Consider the following 22,110-nt stretch of genomic DNA (forward strand, 5'->3'; position numbering starts at 1 on the left):
TGAGAAGACATAATCATAAAAGCAATGAAAGTGAAATGCTAGGCTGTTTTTAGTAGTTACTACCCTGTTTTCTTTAGCTTCATGAAACAGGTATTAGCCATTGAATAAGATCTAGTCCCTCAAGGTTTGCTTTAACTTTTCTTGGTTGGATCTGTCAGTGATGCTTTCACTGATCATAGATACAGTCATGTGTCGCTTAGCGACAGAGATATGGACTGGCACCCCATCGCCAAGCAAGGCTTGATATTATGCAAAGGCTCTGAAGCCATAAAGGGTGTGTAAGACCTATTTCTATTTCTTTCTTTCTTTCTTTCTTTCTTTCTTTCTTTCTTTCTTTCTTTCTTTCTTTCTTTCTTTCTTTCTTTCTTTCTTTCTTTTCATTGGCATATTTAAATTGTATTAATCCTGAACAAGTCTGCATTTTACTCTTTTTTTTTGACTCTCTTAATTACAGTCAATGGAGCTGGACTTGCTATGGCAACATGTGATATAATTTCCCTTAATGGTGGAAAGCCTGCCAATTTCCTGGATCTTGGTGGAGGCGTGAAGGAAGCACAAGTGTATCAAGCATTTAAATTGCTCACTGCTGATCCCAAGGTAAAAATCTGTTCACTTTGCAGAGAATGCCCGTAATACAGTTATATGTTGCCCTCACTAAGCGGAAAATGTACTAGAAAGCACAAAGTGAGGAAACTGAATCTGGTGCACCAATTTTCTGCAGCTGTGACATTTGCAAGTCTCACTTATTTCAGCCATTTCTGCCAAATGTTGCATATATGCTACAGGAATCAAATGCGTACACCTGTGAGCTGGGCAGAAATGGGTTAAACCACTGTTTCTCAAACTGTGGGTCGGGACCCACTAGGTGGGTCGCAAGCTGATATCAGGTGGGTCCCCATTCATTTCAGTATTTTATTTTTAATATATTAGACTTGATGCTACTATGGTATGTGACTGCATTTGGGGGAATGTGACTCATCTATACATTTAACAGGCTACCATGCATATACTTTTAACAATGATAGTAAATGGGACTTACTCCTGGGTAAGTGTGGCTAGGATTGCAGCCTAGGTTTGTTAAAAATTTTCCTGCTTGATGATGTCACTTCTGGTCATGACATCACTTCCGGTGGGTCCTGACAGATTCTCATTCTAAAAAGTGGGTCCCGGTGCTAATTTTGTGAGAACCTTGGGTTCAACTATTTCTGTTACATACCTTGTTAGATTTATACTGCCGATACAGCCAACCAGCAGGATCAATCCATGTGCATACGCAGCCTTCTGTGTATTAATGACATAAGTACACATCTACATGCACAGCCCTGTCCAAATCTCAATTGGCTGTATGTCTTTTTTGGTACAAATGGAGGTGCACATCTGCCTTAAGGGCTACCAGTTGTTATGTGTCACAAGTTAATACACTTGCCCCTGCCCTCATCACTTGCATCTTGCCCTCATCATATAACAGCTAGTTATGAGCTGCCCCCCCCCCCCAAGAATGTTCATCTCAAATTTACCATCTAGCACAGGGTGAGCAGAGACAATGGAGGACACAGTGCCTATAGCTTTAACTATTGTAGAGAAGAGAGAATTTTGGCAGGTGCAATTTAACATGGAAAGGTTTTAAAAGGTACATCTGCCAATATTCCCTTTTCTATACAGTAGGTAAAGGTGTAGGCACTGTGTTCTCCATCGTCTCTGGTCACCCTGATCTAGCACAAAACTTCCCCAAGACACTGAGTGCTTTAGCTGTATAACCAAACACCTTTCTCAGTCAACTTGAATTTGTATTTTGCATCACAATGCAGGCAAATAGATGGAAAACACTTACATCTTTGTATTTATGTATTTGAATTGTCTGCATTCTACTTTTAGCAAGTAACAGCTAAATAACCAAAGAAGATAAAATGCATCAAAACAATGAAAGAAACTTTCAATAAAGCAGCAGCTTTAAATACAATCAAACTATAGAGATGAACTCATGGACCCAGTCACTTCAAAAACATCCCCAGTGGTCTGGAAATATTTGAGTGGTTTAAATAGAGTCTTTTTCTGTTTTCAGGCTAATGAAACTAGGAAGACTTTAAGAGTTAGTCTGAATAAGCCCCCATTCATACTTACTGTTAGGAAGTACAGTAGTGTGGAAAGGTGTGTAATGAAAGAAAGCTTTTTATTTTTTTAAAACTTTCTGTGGGTCAGTATGTGTGTTGTGAAAAGAAGGACGTAGGAGGAGACAGCAGTCAGTTCTTATCTATGAAGAATTGTAACTCTACATCCTTTTCCTTTCAACAACTTATGGCAGTCACCATTGGCAGCTGGAGTGTTTTGAACTCACTAGGAATGCTAAAAAAGAACACTGGGATTCACTTCTCAGGCTTGCCAGAGGTTGCCTGTGGCAAAATAACGAAATAGATTTGTCTTCTTTATTTGGTCTAGTCTCTTTTCTGAACAAGATAACCTGTTATTTAATTATCTTGAGATTTTTTTTAAACTGTTGCTTTGTTTTACTGTTCATCTTATGTGCTCTATTTAATATCCACTTCCCTTCTCCCACTAAAAAAATGGCCTTCCGCATTCCACTGCAAAGAATCACCTTGGCCTACTTGAGTTTGCCCCTTTGCTGTCTTTCCTCCTTTCCATTTTTACTTTCTCTGTTCTTTCTCCTGCTTGCTTCCTGCTTTTTTTTTTTTCTTTTTAGAATGTGCCTTTTTTAAAGCATCCCATTGGACAAGTTAGATTCCCCCCCCCTTGTAAAATAAGTGCCCTGCTAAAAACACTGACTGCCCTTGGGCACTTTGCTAATAGGAACATCAGACCTTGACATGTAGGTACAATTGGTGCCTGTGGCTTTGTTCATTGTAGATTTCAAATCAAACAGAAATTATTGTCACCACCACCACCATTATCATCTTTTAAGTTTTTTCCTCTCCATTGCTTTCTCTGTATCCCTCTAAGCTATTTATTGTTCCTGAATTTTTCTTTTCTTTTCATATATGTGAAACTGCCATATATATATATATGGCAGTTCCGTTTAAATCAGGCATTTTCTGAACTGCCCGTCCCTTGACCCTCTAGCGGGACTGGTTTTAAGCTTTTACCCTTCTGGCATTTCTGTGCAGGCATGCCACCGGATAATTTTAGTGTTCCCTTTCAGCAATGAACAGCAAGGAGTGTGTGGGGAATTAAATTGGGGGTTTCCAAGGATTTATTGCTAGTGATCAGTCACCCATTAAATGGAAACATGCATCAGCTATGCAAGGTTTTAGGGGAATTAATTACAAATTGCCTTTTATTTGTAATCACCCTTCCTGCAGTGTAGTTTAAAACCACATGCAAGCTACTGGAATGTAATAGCGAGGGACGGTGCTTGCAAGGCTGTTTTAAATCCTTTCACTTTCTCACTCTTTTCCTACTCCCTCTGCCTCCTATCCACCTCTTACCTTCTGTCTATGTGGCTAAGAAGATTTGCGCTGGCTGCCTTCCCAGTCCCTTTAAGACTGGGTCAGACAACTTCATTAGCACCAGGGCATTCATAGTCACAAGGAACGTACTCTGAGTCACAAGGGACACTATTGCGGATACAAGCCCTAAAGGGCCTGCTATAGCAGCACCCCAGCTCACTGTCAAGCCATCAACAATTGCATGTCATGCCCCTCCCACCCTGAAAACGTTCAGGAGATGACCTATTTAGTATTTTCACCTGGGGAAAAGTTGTTGAAGTGCTGCCACTTACTGGAGAAGTCTGACTTTGGACTGGAAGAATCTGTATTATTTCTTTGAGCAAAATGCCCACGTACTTGCTTGCCATGTCTGTGACCATTAGACGCTAATGAGCTCAGACAACTCATGTCACTAGGTCCTCCTCATGTTTTAATCGTCCTGTTTAAGTCACTTACTTTGTTTCTGATTATCTGAGTGATGCTGTGCCTGTACATGGCCAGCTTCCTCCGCTGTCACATTTAAGGCAAAGGCATCATTATTTCACATGCATTGGTTTTAGAAGGCAATTCAGGTGAGTCAGGAAGCCATTTTAAGGTTACGTGTCATCTGTGGTGAGGTTCAGGCACTGCTTTCATGACTTTAAGTGGTCCTCTGTGGTGGGTAGGGAAATATGAGAACTCATCTCATGCTCTTTCCCTCATGATGCATCTAAAGGCGTATGACACTCTACTCCCATGACACAGAAGGAATGAGGTTTGAGTGTATTTCTTAAAATTATCATTATCCCATTTTTCTGCATAAAATACCCAAGCGAAATCGAAAACATTCAAAAGAACAATTAATTAAACATGATCAATTTTCAGTTTGTCAAACTGATTACAACAGCAAAATGTTAGCAGCAAATAATAGCCAGTTAAATTGCTGCGACATCCAAGGCACTCTAATGGAAGAGGGTCTTCAACCATCTGCCAGAAGGCCGAAAGGAAGATAGTTCATTATCCTAGGGGGGGAGTGATCTGAAGCCTGGGGGCATCCCCTGGTAAGGCCTCCTCAAGTGTGACCCACCTGCCCCAGAATCTCAGAGCAGGGCATCTGATGGCAATTCAAGTCCTTAGCAGGCTCATATTGTGGTTTGCCCACTTCTTCAGTATTCCCACTGCTGCTTTATCTGGTGCAGCAGGAGAGGTGGGGTTCAGAAGCATACAGAAAGTGTACATAATAATAATAATGATAGTAATTTAAAGCATTTTTTTAAAAAAGACATTGTTTTAAAAGTAGATTTGAAAAAATGGGAAAAAAATATGGGCTTTTTCAAGACCACAAGCTTTTATCTGTAATATTTTAAGACCTGATAAATAATAACCATCGTAGCTTTAATCAAATCAACTGATTATTAATAAACTGTTTACTTGTCCTATTCGGAGGAGATTATATTGACTGACATTTCTCCAGCACAGTAAAATGTGAGCTATTGGCATCTGTTCACTCACGTAAATGGAATAATTGATGACAAGCTTAATTTGTTTTCTTCTACATCCATGCCTCAGTCCAAACACAGACTGTTGTTTTATGAATATGGAATATGCATTTCTTATTCATGTCACTTTCCTTAAGCTTGTTTACTTCTGTCCAAAGAATCACTTCTGTCCAATGCAGTGAAGGTAAAATAATGGCAGGGGAACGTCAGTGCCATTCCATTGTGTGTGTATGAATCGAAGGTCTTCTGGGTTTCCATTTTCTAGACATCTCAGGCAGTGATCAGAATCCTGAAGGAAGGTATCATTAAATATTTCTGCCATTTGCTTAGTTTTCAGCTGTCATTGATGTCAAAATAATATTGTTTGTCCTTCTTAAAATACATTTTTGCCCCTACTATTTTCCTTTTGATTTGATGAATTCCTCGGATTTATTTTTCTCCTAAAATTGTAGCCTAGTCTGAGCTATAACGGGTGGCTTTTGTGATTATCTAGCATAATGGAGGTCAAATGCAGAAGAAAATAAAGCAATGTTTGGCTATGTATTTCAAACGAAGAAATTGTGGAGAATTTGCAAAGAAAGTTAGACAGGAAGAAAGATGTGGGGCCCAAATCAGGAAGTCGTCATAACTCAAGGGCATAGCTTAGTGATAAAACACACGTTTTACTTGCTGGGGCAGTGTGAAGATCTGATCATAGATATCACATATCACATTCTGATATAGCAGTTTTGGAAAAGATAGCAATTGTTTTTCCACCTCCCATTTGAAGACAGTTTGGCTCCACCCACAGAGATAGGAGTTTCATTATGAAATAAACTGTTCTTCTTACCTTAACGAGAATGATAAGTAACAGCCTAATCCTAACTAATAACCTCCCCATTGATTCAGCCCAGCTAGCGGAGGATGTGCTGCATTCTGCAGATGGTTGGTCGCAGAGGTCTCTTCGAAGTAAAGGAGCATTTTTCCGTCCTTATTCTGGGGCAAGCTTCCACTGTGGGTGTCCTTGGATTCATGTCAGCTTTTTTGATGGTGCAGAACTGAGGAGAGGAAGGGAGAAGGAACAGGGAAAGGAACATTGATCTGTTCCTTTTCCTTTCCCCATTCTACCTCCTGCCCACCCCTTCCCCACCCAGACACTTCCCCATTCCTCCCACAGCCCTCCCCACAGTCACCTTACAGGTGCTGACAGTGGGTGACTCCTGTGTTGGCAGACATGTGGATGTCAGCCATGTCTGCTGGTAGCCTTGTCCCGCATGCTGCCACAGGGGTACTTTCTTCAGCAAAGAACTTAGGGACCAATCCTATCCAATTTTCTAGTGCTGGTACAGCCGTGCCAATGGGCGTTCACTGCATCCTGTGGTAGGGAGGCAGTCACAGAGGCGTCCTTAAGAGATAGGAATATTTGTTCCCTTTCCTTGGGGCTGCATTGTATAGGATTGGGCCCTCCATAAGGATTGGGCCCTAAATGACACTCTTTTTTTCTTTTGTTCCATCAGTGCAAAGCAAGCACACTAAAGGCTATTCAAGGCAACCGTAAAGTGGGCTCCCCATTATGGTTGCATTTCAGTCTGTCATAAAGGACTTTTGTATTCTTTGTGTGTAATCTAACTGGCAAGATTAAATTCACTAGAGTTCTACGGAAGCCCTTGGGACTTGAATGCAGTGGCACCTAAGGGAATTCAAGAGTGCTTCGCTCTTTCGAGATGGTACTCCTTGATGGCTTCAAGTGTCTCTGTAAAGTCTTTACTAATATTTTTAAGAGGTTGGTGTTGCCCTCCCCACTGCTGTCCTTTGCCATTGTTTCTACACGAATACCAAGTGAAGTAGAACACAAGCAGCATTCAGCTCCAAATGTAATGCAGCATGTTAGTGGCGGATTTATTTGAATTGTCAGATTGCATGTCATTAGCTAATAGAGAAGCAACCACATTTTTCTGTGTTCATTAACAAGCCTTCTGCATTCCGATTCAACTCCCATGCATCTTTTACACGCCTCATTGCCCAGTTCTTCTTTGCACAGCATGAAAAAGTCTCGTTTATGGCTTGCATTTTTCCCCTGCCAGACATTCATCGATGAGTGATGTGAAAAACTCAGTACCAAGTGACTGGGATGTTAAGTGGGGAGAGTTGGGATGCTGAAAAGCAAGTTTGCTAATAGCTGGGACAGTAATCATTTTTTTAAAAAACTGGCCCACATCTAGAGAACACCTTAAGCATGTCTAGAATCTTGTGTTGCTCACTCATCAAGAACATATTTCGCTTAGAGGATGGTGATGCTCAAACTTTTTAGCACTAGGACCCACTTTTTAGAAAGACAATCTGTCAAGACCCACCAGAAGAGATGTCATTAACTCGTTAGTGATGTCATGGCTTGAAGTGACATCGTCAATTTAGGCTTCAAACCAACGCCATGATCAGAACACAGGGATCCTTCTCCAACAACACAGCCTCCTCCTTTTCCAGCATCCCATCTTTCCACCTATTCAGGGCAAAACACCATGCCTCTCTCCCACTGGGAGTCTACCCTGACCAGCAGCTCTGTACCCTGTATTTTCAGCTCTGTATTTTCATTGGTGCCTGAGCTAGGTGCTACACGACCCACATGAAATTGGCTTGACTATTGGGTCCTGACCCGCAGTTTGAGAAACGCTGTAGAAAATCTCAGGTTCAATCCCTGGCTGTCACTATTTAGAATCAGAGCTTGGAAAGACGAATTGGAGATGCAATCAGTCAGTCAACATAGATTAGTAGTACTCTAGATGTTCCAGTAGTCTGATTCAGTCTAAGGCAGCATCTCAACCAGTGGTACTTGAGGTGGTGTCTGGTGGTACAAGTGGGACCCCCAGACACCTGCCAATTGGCAGCAAGACCAGCAATGCAATGTGGCAAGCAGCAGTAGAAGGTTGGCTTGGTGGGTAGAACTCCAGCGTGTGTTTTTTGCATGCTCAAAAAAACACTCCTGTCTACCCTGAGCCTCTTACTAATGTTTGTCATGTTGGATCTGACCTCCCAGTCCAGAAGTAACTGGCGATGACATCAACACCAATTATTTCTGGCAGTACTTTCAATAGGTGGACCATGCAAAGTGGTACAGCAGGGGACAAACGTTGAGAAAAAACACTGATCGAAGGTACTATATGTATACACCCATGTAAATGTGCGTATACGATCACCAAGCTTGTGACCTTTTGCTTTAAAAATTTGGTCTCCACTTTGCATTATGAAGTTTTTTAAACTCTCCTTTGATTTTCAGAAATGACTTCCCACGTGCTGCAAGGAGGTGTCTGAGGGTGCAATCCTAACCCCTTATGTCAGTGCTTTCCAGCACTGGCATAGCGATGCCAATGGGTCATGTGCTGCATCCTGCAGTTGGGTGTCATTCACAGAGGCCTCCTCAAAGTAAGGGAATGTTTGTTCCCTTACCTTGGAGCTGCATTGCCCTTATGTCAGTGCTGGAAAGCACTGACATAAGGGGTTAAGATTGCGCCCTAACTTAAAAAGATCTCCCTCAAAAGGCATACTTGCTAGGTGTATGGAACTAGTTACATGGCTCTTTTGGATTGTGGTCAATATGTAGTTGAAGTTTGGGCTCAATCATTGAAATCAGGGCATTGCTGCAACCATGAGACTGGCAGCCTGGGAAAATAATCCTTAGACTTATAGCAGAAAATCTTTAGTTTGAAAATCCTTAAACATATAGCAGAAGATCTTGACCCTACACTTGTGGAATGCATCCACATTCCACACTAAGTTCCCCACTGCAGCTTAGTGAGCAGAATTCTTTGCAGGCTAGGGCAGGTTGCAATATATGGGTAGGGTCCACAGTTTCTTTTCTTCCCAGATTGCACTTTGGTCATGATTTTGCGACAATGTTTAATTCTAATCTTTACTGGCAGCTGTTTATTCCAGCAAGTGATCTTCCATTATATTGAGGCTTTAGTGAATTTAACTTTAAGACTGGTTCCCTCTCCCCCACCCTTTTTGGGGAACAAGTGTTTTTGCCATGATTTAGTGCGCTGTCCTTCCTTATTACAAGGTAGAACCTGCCTTTGCTGTGTGGGCATTTTTCAACACGTTAGAAAGAGAAGTGATTTAATACCTTTTCATTTGATGAATGGAGATGTAACAGTTTCCATAGACCAGCCTGTTAATGCAGGCGTTGTCAAACTTAGTCACAAAGTCCTAAGCTGGCAAAAGCATAGACCCAGAGGCTTGATGCCAACAAAGCTTAATTAACTATTAAAACCTTCTTAAAACTGTACATTCATTTTCTGTCCAGCTTAGTAGTATGTATTTCTACCAACCAGTCATCTGTGGGACTGTGCTTCCTTCCCCCTGCAAAAATTTTCCACCAGGAATAATCTTCTCCAAGCTCTCTAAAATAGCGATTTTCAACCATGGGGGAGGCGTGGGGAGACGTGCTGGAGGGAGGGAAAGGGTGGCGGAGGCATGCCCAGGGGAAGGAGCAGGGAGGAAGGGATGGAGGTGGAACCGGTGGAGCTTTGCTTCACCAGATCCAAAGCCTCCATGTTGGGCTCGCCGCCTGATATGGAAGCTTTTACCATGGAGGCTTTTAGCCATTGCGGGACAACTCCCTTTCCCTGGGGGAAGGGGACAAAAGTCCCCTTCTCCCAAGGTGCCACCCGCGGCTGCCTTGGGGGTGCAGGATGCAGCAGCAGCCATTTTCGGTGCCAAGCATGCACCTTAGGCAGCTCAAGATTGGGCTCTAAAGCATTAAATGAAAAATCTAAAATATCTAAGGAGGCTTTCACCCAGAGTCCTCTGCCACTTTCACTCTATCAACCAATTCTATCCTGTTACTAAGGATCAAGTCCAGGATATCAGACCGCCTTGTTCCTTTTTCTATCCCCTGAATGATGAAATTGTCCATGGAACAAGTCAAGAATTTATTGGAATTTACCTTGGTTGTTGTCAGTGGGGGTTTGGCACTGTGTGGGGTTTGGCAATGTAGGTGGGCTGAAGTGTATGGTTTGCCTCCTGAAGAGAACAGTGTTGAGGAACAATAAGAAACAACCATTTTCTTAACCTTAGGAAAGCTCTCTATGAACATGAACAAGTTCCCTGTGAACATTCTTAAGAACATTTGATTTAGAACTTCAGGGATCTGAAACATTTCAAAGCTGTGCCATAAGAATTGTGGAGTGTCTTGAACATCCATTTTTGCTTTTCTGCTTTTTCCAGTAGCATATCACTGTTGTCCACTGTTCGATCTGTTCACTTTGAACAATTTTTGTTCAGCTGTTGTGGAAAAAAATGACATTTTGCCATGTGGTGTTCATTACATTTTTGCAATCAGAACTTTTATTTAACTTTATTTAAAAAAAAAACTTATCTGTTGATTTATAATATTTAGATCCCACCTCAGTTGTATAAGAGCCTCCAAGGTGGCCCAATAACAAAACATAGAACTAACAGAACAGGAAAATGGGCAATTAAAATCTAAACATAGTTCTGATCTCTGATTACATTATTTCTTCACCTCCAAGTGATTAAATGTCCATTTAAAAACAACAATGAACTTCGTACATTGTGGCAGGAAAAAAAAAACTGATGAATATTTTCTCTGGACTGCGAAAAAAACAAAAAAAAGTGCTGTGGAAAATGTCAACTGTATGCGTTTTACATATTGTTAGGTGACAGAGAAAAGAATTTTGCTGACCTGAAGATTAACAGGTTCCAGGAACTGACAATAGTAATGCATGTGACATATTCATCTTTTGCACCAAAAAGTATGACTTGCAGAACAGAGAAGAGGCATAATGAGATGCTTCCACCACAAACTGTTGGGTTGCATTTAGTTCTTCTGATATGTTGTAGCGCATTTGTTTTTATTGGATTTGGAATGTGTATATTTGCCAGCTGCTTTGTATACGGAAATGCGGAAAGGCAGCATATAAATATTTAAAATAAAATCAAAAATAGACTTCTCTTTCATATGCCCTGCGGCAGTGGAATGTGCATTGTACAAAAGTGTGACAGTTACAGTGGTCCTTTGCATTTCAATAAAGTGCATTCAGGGGACCTGCACAGCGGAATTTGCCAAAAATTTATGTCGCGGACAACACTAAATTCTAATAGTGTTGGCTGCTCCTGGACTTATTAAGACACTTAGATGGTGGAACAATTCAAGTTGTGCCCCTTCCTTCCACTACAGCTTCAAAAAAATGTGTGATATCTTGTGTCTCTGACACTTTTGGAACGTGATGCTGAAGGGCAATAAATATACCTCTTTTTTCCTTTATGTAGATCAGGGGTGTCCAAAGTTTTTGGCAGGAGGGCCTCATCATCTCTCTGACACTGTGTCAGGGGCCAGGGGGAAAAAAGAATTAATTTACATTTAAAATTTGAATAAATTTACATAAGTTTACATAAATGAATATATTAAAGTTGAAGTTATATGAATGAATGAAGGTCTTGCAATAGCTCAAGGCCTGTAAAAGATCTTGCACAAAGCAAGGCTGGCCTTTCCTTTGCTGCCGCTACTGCATCACAGATGTGAAATAAGCAGCAGTGGAGGGAGCCCTCATCCCACAGCTCACACGAGAGGTCAAACACTCACCCTCACGCTGAGAGCAGCTGCGTCGGACCATTGTGGGCTCCAACAAATCTCCAGAGGGCCAGAGGCTCATTGGAGACTGGGGGCTCCCTGAGGGCCGCATTGAGAAGCCTCAAGGGCCGCAAGTGGCCCCAGGGCCGGGATTTGGGCACCCCTGATGTAGATTTTCAACCTTTTCTATCTCATGGCACACTGCCAGCAAGGAGGCTCACATCCCCTAGTGGCCCTACTATTAAATGCCCCTCCCTCAAACTCCCGCTGCACACCAGTTGAAAATCACGGATGTAGATTGTATCTCTTCCCCCTCCCCCGCCAGATGTATGAACTGGGCCAAGGACGGCATTTGCATTTATCCCAAGGACGGCATTTGCATTTGACCAAAATTTTGAGTATGCTGTACTGTATCAAACCAAAGAAAGCAAAATCACTGCTGAAAGGTAGCGTTTTAAAGTGAAAGAGAAAAATCTTTAATTTAGTTTGCAAGCACATGCTAGATTGAGTTGTACTCACAAAGGAACTCCAGCAGAGAATTTTATTAAGCGTGAGAGTTTGTGAAGCTTTATTCTTGTTGACAAGGTAATGTCAACCATATGTGATTAAGGCGAGCACATTAAGACAAAAATACGTAATGTTGCATGTTGATGATAGATTTTTTTTTTTTGAATTAATTTCAGTGTGAACCAGAAAAAGCGCTCATTAAAAATGCCCCTGGTTTTTTCTGTTTTGTGTCTTTATTTTTTTATCCAAACTAAGTCTTGATTAAGCTATCCTTTCTGGATCCTATTATAGGTCTCTAAGAGGCAAGCCTTGAAAAAGAAAAGAAAAAATCAATTACTGTTAAGAGTTGGGGAAGAGGGTACAGGGAGGGAAAACGAATGCACAGAGTCAATATTTTATAGTAGGTGATGAAACCTGAATGCCCAGCAAATCATTTGATTTAAAGGTTTGGGGACTGCAATGCATGACTTTTCATTGAAGAAATATAAAAGAGCAAATTACTGTTTGCTGGAAAGTCACAGAAACCTTATCAGAATTGTTTAGTTCCTGCTGCTCCCTAGAGGTTTTCCTCTTCAGCCACTGATTGAGTGTGTGCTCTGTGGATTGTGAGGGATTTGCCTTTAATCAAAACTTTCATATGGGACCTATATACTTTTTTCCCCATTTTGTGTGTCATGCTTACCTTATAATACATTTCAGGGTTTTAATATTTTTTTTTTCCTGCAAGCCACAGAAGTCATTTGAACTAAAGGGTTTTTTTTTCTTTTTATAACTGACTATAAAAAGTATGACTCCTCCAATACATTTCACTGTTCAGTGTAGAGATCTTTTGAAGATGATTTTTTAAAAAGAAAATTATGTGCATGTATGAAAAAGGCACCTGGAGTCTTTTTTCACATTAAATGCTGCTGTGCGCAGAGAAAGTGATCCAAATGTCCACAAAGATCTAATAGGCACATGGAGTTTCACATGAAGGATTTTTCTTCTCAGTTTAATATATTTTTGCTTACTACTTCCTACCGTTGATGAGAATGGGAAAGAATCAACTTATGCAAACTATCTATGCTTAAAATACTAAATTCAATAAATCAGTAAATGAGTGTGTTCTCGCTACATAGTATTAAATAGAGCTCCAGAAGAAGGATTTTGATTTTAAATAAACCTCTGGGCTGGTTTGGAGAACTCATGTGTTTGGAGAACACATCAAATCCGGAGTTTTTCCACTGAAGTTTCATCTGAATCCCTTTTTTATGAAATAAGGGAGAGGGGTTTGTAATTTTGAAGAAAATCTGTCAGGTAGTGTTATTGATCTTTTTAAATTGGCTTGTAATTCCCGTCATTTTCTATAAGGGAATGGGTGGGCAGCAAAACATCGATTTGACCTAATAGAGTTTTGGAGTCCATGTTCTTTCTACAAGCAAACATGGCTGCCATCTGCAAAGTCCTATTTCTCAGTGTGGTACTCTCGTATGTACTTTGCCCCCACTGTGCACTGAGAGATTGAGTCAGTGGTCCAACCAGGGTTGGGGTTAGTGGTCTACACTGAGGAATGCTGTCTCCAGTAGTCAAGCTGCACCCAGTGCCAACAAGTGGACAAACTATTATGGTGGAGGATGTGTGGCACAACCAACAAAGATCACCTTTTTTCTTGTTTTCTGGAGAAATCCGGGGAGTTCTCAGAAAAGCAGGAAGTGCAGCTGCCTTGTTTTCCTATATAGGTGAAAGGGTTCTCTATCACCTTTATAGAAAAAAAAAGTGGCAGCTGCATTTTCTTCTGTCTGGGGACTCTGCAGGCTGCCAGGCAGCTCTTCTCATTTTCAAAATGTTGGGAAGCTCAGTGGATGACCTTTGCCAGATCTTACAGGAGTTGGTCTCCATCCATAAACCTTTATTGGCATTAAAAACAGTTAATAACAGTAATAACAATAATAACAAGAGCCAACGCAGTGGCTATGTTACCAAAAGAAAATCACAACAAGGAACTAATAAGGAAAAGGAAGGGAAACAAGGAAAAAATATAGGGTCAGGGAGGGAATTTTAACTTGAAAAGAGCGGAAAGATAACTGCTACAGCATTAGTGATAGCCACAGAGCTATCACTTAAAAGGACAGGTAAAGGTTCAGTAAAGAAACCAGAAAGAGAAGACAGGAAAGGGTTCAGGTATGTGTCTCAAAGAGATTGGTGGGCTGGACAACAAAGTAGTATGTGAGCCACTGTGTCCGGTTCTAGAGAACAAAAAGGGCATAATCTGCAATCATGTGGGATCTTGGAGAATCTGCCAGAGTGAACAGCTGAAGGGAAGATGTTAAATCGCACAAGCATAAACGCTCTCCTCTTAATAGGGTTAATTAACTTACTAAAATAGTTAAAAGGACAGCCAAGTGAGGGGGGAAGGCCAAAAAACTGAAGAGAACAGATAGGATTAAGATTGGAAAAAAATTGATTGGATTCAAATTCCCAAAGTTTGGATTTAATGATTGAATGGGCCCTATGGAAATTAATAACGGCGAGAGATTCAGGGGACAAATCCAAAGATGAAAGCTTGAGATCAATAAGTTGGAACCACTTGGAGAGATATGAGTCCTTTAATAGGTCTTTTAAAAGGAACTCAGAGTAAGTGTTTAAATGTAAGCGAAGCCAAAATTTGAAAGTAAGGGACCATGCGATGGTGGAAGGAAGGTGGAGCCCTAATTCAAGCATGAAGGTGGATAATCTAATTAAATTGGGGACCCCCAGAATTCGTCTAAGGAAAGAGGCTGCGACTTTATCCAAATCGTGGTTCGCAGCCTCTATCCAAATAGGGGCACCATACAACAGTTGGGAAAGGATTTTAGTTTTAAATGTATGGAGAGCAACGGGGACATACTGGTTGCCGCTGGAATAATGAAAATGGGCAATCGCGTTTAAGTGTAGTGATGATAAAGAAATAACAGATTTCCTGTGAGGGAGCCAGCTGTGCTGGAAGTGAAAGGTAATCCCCAGATGTTTAAAAGTTTGGACTTGCTGAAAAGAAAGATTACCAATCTTCCAGGGAGACGGGGCCCAGGATTTAGCGATAACTAAGATTTTAGTTTTCTCCGAATTAATTGGTCTCTAGCATGGTGACTGATTTGCTTTCTTTCTCAGTCAGCCTTGCCTCAATGACTCCAACAGGATTGAGCCCACATCACTGATCAAGAGGGAGGTGGAAACTGATGAGCTTGGAGGAACTGATTAACTTCTAAGGATGAGGGAAAAAATTATGAACATTTTGTGGGAACATAGAAAATTGCAATGAGTTTCAGAGAGAAGGGTAGACAGGGAAACATGGATAAACAGATAAATTGGGGTAGGAATGCGTTGTGTGTGGAGGAATGGAATTGATGAACTTTGCCTGAAGCAGAGTTTCTCACTATTTTTCTCCTGTCAATCCTGAACCGATTTTTATATATGTTACTTGTGTGTGTGTGTGTGTGTGTGTGTGTGTGTGTGTGTGTGTGTGTGACTCTTTTCAGAAAAAAAGTTCCTCTTAAATGCTTGAGAAGATTTAAAGAGTTGATCCATCTCTGTATCCTCCAGATCCATATGATCTATTGTTTCACCATTTAACTGCTGCTACTACTTTTGGCCAATTTCACAAGCAATTGGTGTTAATCAGTCCGAACAATTTCCCAGAACAGCCTCTAGAAACTGGTGCTGGTTATTTTAGGACCACAGCTGGATACTATAGGAATGCACATACTGCACAGAATTGATGGCATATTCTCTAAGCGGTCCATGTGTTACACATGATTGTGGATGCTGCTACTGTAGAATTTCTGCATAGATATTATACTGTAATGAGAAGTGGTGTGCCTTGCACAGATGCATCAGGCAGGCATTCATCAAGCATATCTCTTGCATGTGAATGGGAGGGGGCATTTCACCTGCTGCCTTTCTGGCTGACTGGATCCCTCTTCTGCCCAGTGTTGAACTGAAACACCAAGGAAAAGGTGTGGGTGCATGGAAGCTAATTTATAAAGTGAGAATAATACAGGAAACTGTTCCAAGTCTTTACTGCTCACTTGGTGTGGACATTAAACCAACCATCTTAATTTTCAATTTTCCATGCTTTTTGGAGTACAGGGCGAAAATGTAGGCAGCTTTAACCCTCATCAGAAAGTGAAAGTTTTTAAATGTTATAATAAAGCCATCCATTTAGAGAAGAAGTGAAATAGTAGCAAATAAGATTACGTTTTGGTGAACCCCAGATTGATTTTATTTGTAGATACCTTCTGAAGATTCAGCACTTTAAATCAAAACTTTTTTTTCTTTTGCTAATAGTTTGATTGGTAAAAGAAATGACTCTTATTGCATTCAGTGATCTAGATCTCTAACAGTTCAATACTAAGCTTGGAAGTGTAGCCCCATTGAGTTCAATTGAGCTTACTCTTGGGTAAGTGTGTCTAGGATTTCGGATGAAGACAACTGTGAGTATAACAGCAGTGATACCCATATTGGAAAAGTCTTCTAACAGATGGTAAAAACAAGAAGCATTGAAATCTCATGGAACTGAAGCAGTTGTAAGTGCAGGCCTAAAATAAAGGGGATAAGGCGAGTCAGATTTAGAATGGTTTCATGTGTAAAAATAAAAGATTTGCTTTTTAAAAAAATCCATAAGCAATCTTGTGTGTGAATAATAGATAAAAAGTACTATGCAGAGCCTCACTCTTGTCCTTTTTGCCAGTTGCACTTTCAGCCTGGTGCTAAGGAGGTCCAGAATAAGGACATAATAGTGCCAATTAGCCAATGTTATTGATCCTCAGTATCAAGTAGTCACATGTATAATGTAAACCACAAATAGTGACAAGCTGTTCTTAAGATGAATCAATATATTTTTTTGATGCTTTTAACTTAACTTGTAGTGGCACCCCCACAGCATGCCTCTTCTATTTCAGCCCTTACCAGTACAGGAGCTGCTCTGGAGGAGATGATACTTAGGTTATAAGTAAAGCACTGATTGCCCAGTCAGTCAGTGCTCTGAGGAATGTAGAACTTCACAGATTGATGCTTGACAGAATAATTAGAAAACTGTCACTTGAAGTAACCACTCCGGGGTTCCCTAAAGAAATGCACCGAAGCCAAATGTCTGCTGTCCATATCTAGAGGTTAAATGTTCAGTAAGACAAAACACAGCCTGTCACTTGAGAAAATTGCTTCAAACATGCTGGGGAAGTGATGCCCTCATGCCTTTAAAAAAAAAAAATGACTGCACAGTTTATTGAACTTACCTCCTTTGATCTTGTCCCAGTATCAAAGAGATTTTTAGTCAGTTTCCAACTTAGCCACGGTATGAAAGAATAAAGGTATTGTGGAATTCCTGGGAGAGCAGTGCTGTCCCGTTCACATACTGCAAAGTTCCATTTGAATTTTTGTGTAAAGTTGGGCACTGCTTGGGTGCGAGGGAGGTCTTCTGGATAAAGTCCATGGGGAAGCTGCTTTCATTTGAAGTTGATTCTGGGTTTAAGAATTCAGGAATATATCCACTTTCACTCTGCTGAGAGGACACAGCAGAAAGGAATGATTTCAGCACTGGTGTGCAGTCTTTTTTTTTCATTTGCTGTGTGTGCTGCACATACAAAATCTGACCACTCAACACAGTCCAGATATGAGGTTCTGGGTTCTCTTTTGCCCAAAGTTCGATTAAGGATATGTAACAGGCCCTTTTTTGTTATAGCCCAGACCAGCGCTTTTCAACCGCTGTGCCGCAGCACAGCGGTGTGCCACGAGGCTGCCTCAGGTGTGCCGCGGGATCAGAGGAGGGAGGCAGCAGCAGCGTACCCGCCTGTGGGAGAAGCGGCTGCTTTGAGCCTCATGCGCACAAGGAAGGGAGCAGCCAGTGAAGAGGCTGGTCGCAGCTGCTTGCGTCCCACACAGCAGCTGAGGAGTCTGCTTGGAGCTTGCTCCTGTTACTTCGCACAACTCAGGCTGCAACCTTACCCTCACTTTCCTGGCAGTAAGCCCCATTGGCTATTATGGGGCTTACTTCTGAGTAGACATGCATAGCGTTGACCAGAAGGCGGTTGTTGCCTGCCTGTGTGCTGATTGGGCAACCAGAGAAGACTGGAGGAGCCAGGAGGTGGGAGCTGTGAGTGAGTGAGAAGAGGGAGCCAGAAGCGGGCAAGCAGGTACATCATGAGCAAGTCTGCTAAAGCCCCGCACCTAAGGCCTGGCTGGCTGAAAAGGATCCTTGAAAGTCCCTTTTCCTTGCCAGTTTGCCTGCAGTTCCCCAAAGTATCCCTCCCTGCACTTTGGGGCTTTTAGAGGAAGGGCGCTGGGCCACAATCCTATCCACACTTTCCTGGGAGTAAGCCTCATTGACTACAGTGGGGCTTACTTCTGAGCAGGCATGAATAGGATTGGGCTCTGGGGCTGCTATCCCATCCACACGTTCCCGGGAGTAAGCCGACTATAATGGGGCTTACTTCTGAGTAAGCATGCATAGGATTGGGCTTTTGGTTGCACTCCTTTATCTCAAATACCCAAGCAGGCAATTGGCACTTCTCTCTCCTTTTCTCAACGTTTTTCAATGTTTTCAATGACTTCAAAACATTTTTTCCTCCTTTTCAGAAACCACATATACTTCCCTTTCCTAGCTTCTTGTGAATTTTTTTGTCATGCAATGATATAATTGTATTAATTTTATTAATTTAAGATTAATTGTAATGTAGTAATTTAATGTAAGTAAAAAACTGTAGTGTGCCTTGACAATTTTAGTGTTTTGTCAGTGTGCTGTGAGCTGAAAAAGGTTGAAAATGGCTGGCCCAGACTATGGAATTCTCCTTGAAGCCCATCAACCCTATTCATTGTTGCATTTTCAGAGTCATGTCAAAACCTTTTTTTTTCAGTAGGCATCTTGTGATTTGATTTGATGTTCTGGCTGATGAATTCCTTTAAAAGAGCTCAGGGTGGTGTACATGGTTCCTTCCTTTTGTCCTCACAACAACCCTGTGAGGTAGGTGAGGCTGAGAAATGGTGACTAGCCCAAGACCACCCAGGAGGCTTAAAGGCTGAGAGGGGATTTGAACCTGGATATTCCAGGTCTAACTCCCATACCACTACACCTTCCTAGCACTCATTGTGAAGTACTCGGTTGACAATGCATTTTAAGCAAGTTGTTTGTATTTTAAATAATTCTTTCATGTTATTGTAATTGCTGTCATAGAAATCCCTTTGTTCAAACTACTGCAGCTTTTCACATGGACTCATGTGCGGATATTGAAATACTGTGCAAGCCAACTTTAGATTGCTTCGCTTTGCAGTCTTGATGTATTAATCCGCCATCCAGCTGGTAAATTTATTTACTTACTTACTTATTTTTGCCCTGCATTTTGTTAATGCAATAAAACAGTAAAAAGGTAAAACAGCACCCTAAAAATAAATCTAAGACAATAGAGCAGTGCTTCTCAAACTGTGGGTCGGGACCCACTAGGTGGATCATGAACCAATTTCAGGTGGGTTCCCATTCATTTCAAAACAAAATTTTATTTTTAATATATTAGACACTTGATGCTACTATGGTTTGTGACTACATTTGGGGAAACGTTACAGATCTATACTTTTAACAGGCTACTATGTATATGCTTTTAACCATGATAGTCAATGGGACTTCCTCCTCGGTAAGCATGGGTAGGATTGTTAAAAATTTTCCTGCTTGATGATGTCACTTCTAGTCATGATGTCACTTCTGGTGGGTCCTGACAGATCCTCATTTTAAAAAGTGGGTCCCGGTGCCAAAAGTTTGAGAACCTCTGCAGCAGAGCATTAAAGTGTTCCAGAATGAAAAGGTTTTAACTTGAGTGCCTGACTTTACTGAGCTATGCGTGTGAATGTTGGGAGTGACTATTAGGTGGTTGTCCATATGCACTGTTTGCATTCCGTAGTTTGCAGTTTTAGGTGTTCACCAGAGCTGGCAACATTCCTTCCTGAAGGATTTCCATTTTGAACCTTCACTGTAACAAAAGGATGATATTTTTGATAATGCAAACCTTTTATTCTCAGACAAAAGGGGGAAGAGAAGGAATGAGGAAAGTTAAAAAAAAAAAAAAAAAGAAAGCAACAACAACAGGAAAAATCACACAGAATAAACGTCAATAAAATATTTTGGAGATGTAAGAAGCTGTAATATTGTTGTCACAGGTGCAGGGAAAATCTACATAGTTCTCGTCCCTTGGGTTTGGAAGCCACATCAAAAGCTGTGTTCATAAAAATCTCTTTATGGGTTTTTACTGTTTCACTTCATACTTATTCCATCGTTTTTCTTCTGCCATGTAACCAGTCCTCCAGACATATTTTATATGCAGTTTTTTATCACAACAAGTATACATGAACTTTATCTTTGAGCTGTTTTTCAATACTGAGTGGGGAGTTGGCTCCTCTCCCACCAAAAATATATCTTAGTGTTTCTCTGTCTCTTCAGTTTGCTTTTTAAAGTATTTTTCCTTCCTCCTTGTACATATTTTTAAAGCTCAGAATGAATTATATAGCCGCCTTTCACCTTCCTATGCAGATAATTTTTTTTAAATTTTCCAACAAATTGAAATAAGGTTTTAAATATATGGTGATGCATGTGCTCCTATTAGTAACTTGTATCCCACGTTTCTGCAAAAGGGAGACGTTGGCAGGTTGTGTAAAAATGGAATTTGCTAATTGCCCTTTATTTCCGCAGTCCCTTGCAACCCATGCAGTGTGGGGTAGGGGCTGCCCCTCCACCTTCCACAGAAGGCTGTCATATTGAAGAGCTGATGGGAAAGTTGGCTTCTGCAAATTTTCTTTCATACCTTCTCTTTAGGATCGGCGTCACATATGGACAAATGTACAGGGAGGCCACCTATCCGCGGATCCTGTACCTGCAGAGTCATTTATCTGCAGATCGGGTCTGTGGGCCCTCCTGTGCGTACCCCCTCTGAGTCCACTCCCCTCCACAAGGTCCTCTGAGTCCAACACATCTGTCCATGACCTCTGCCGGGCTCAGACTCTTACATTAAAAAAAGAAAAAGCAACTTCCAGTTATACTTCTGACTTTATAAGGCATTAAAAAGTCACATCCAGTTATACAAGAAAAGGAAGTCATTTTTCTTTTTAAGACTGTCTGACCCCAGCAGAATCCGTGGATGGATTGTGCGTGGCTTCTGCTGGGCTCAGAGGACCCTCCAGAGTCCCCTCGCCTCCAAAGGTTGGGTGGGGCATTCCCTGGTATCTGCTGCTAACTGTGGGGGGTTCCGTAATGAAACCCCTGCGGATAGTGGGGTATGCCTGTATTCCTAGAAGCATATAACGTAAATGAATGTGGTGGAACTGGTTTCTGACGGCTCGGGTCCGGGGTATTTGAGGGACCGCCTCCTTCCCTACAATCCTGCCCGTGCTCTTAGATCATCTGGGGGGGCCCTTTTGACTGTGCCGCCACCAAGTGATGTGAGAGGGACGGCGGCCAGGAAGAGGGCCTTCTCAGTGGTGGCCCCCGAACTTTGGAATACCCTCCCCTTAGAATTGAGAACTGCTCCCTCTTTGTTAATATTTCGGCATGAACTGAAGACCTTTTTATTTCAAAAAGCTTTTAATTGTTGACAGGCTGGCTGGCTTTCTTGCCTTTTTATATGAGAATCTACGGGGTTTGTTTTAGATTTTTAATTATTTGTAAATTGTTTTAATTATTGCTTTTAATTGTTAATTTTTAATTTTGTATTTGTTGGAGCTAATTGTTGTAGGCCGCCTTGTGTGCCCATAGAGCAAAAAGGCGGGATATAAATTAATAAAATAATAAAATAATAATAATAATGTACCAAAGAAGCCCAAATTCTGTGCTGAGAGAAATTATGCATGTCCATCAAATTTGCTTCAGTTTCTTCTGCTGTTAAGATTTAGCTATTCAAAGAATTTTAAATGTTCTAGAAGTGATTATCATGACAGAGGGCAGAAAATGGAGGAAAGGGTATATTTGTTTTAAGGAAAGCATGGATTAGAGACAGATGGAACTGTAGATGGTATTGAGACATTCATCAACAGAAGTTGTGTTTTGGGCCACAGAGTTGTGTGTTGGGTCACTTCAGCAGTCACTACTGCCATGAGACACTGGCGACTAGAAGCTCAGACCTATCCC

At 41.3% G+C, this 22,110-nt stretch overlaps 1 protein-coding gene across 1 annotated transcript in view; it reads left to right on the top strand.

Annotated features, from left to right (window-relative positions):
• SUCLG2 (succinate-CoA ligase GDP-forming subunit beta) overlaps positions 1-22,110 on the top strand; it is a 231,712-nt gene that overhangs the window by 144,879 nt on the left and 64,723 nt on the right. The window contains exon 9 of the mRNA XM_066616362.1: positions 455-597. Coding sequence (XP_066472459.1) covers positions 455-597 — 143 coding nt within the window. The remainder of the gene's footprint in view (positions 1-454; positions 598-22,110) is intronic.

The sequence above is a fragment of the Tiliqua scincoides genome, chromosome 2, assembly GCF_035046505.1.
Source record: "Tiliqua scincoides isolate rTilSci1 chromosome 2, rTilSci1.hap2, whole genome shotgun sequence".
Taxonomy (NCBI): domain Eukaryota; kingdom Metazoa; phylum Chordata; class Lepidosauria; order Squamata; family Scincidae; genus Tiliqua; species Tiliqua scincoides.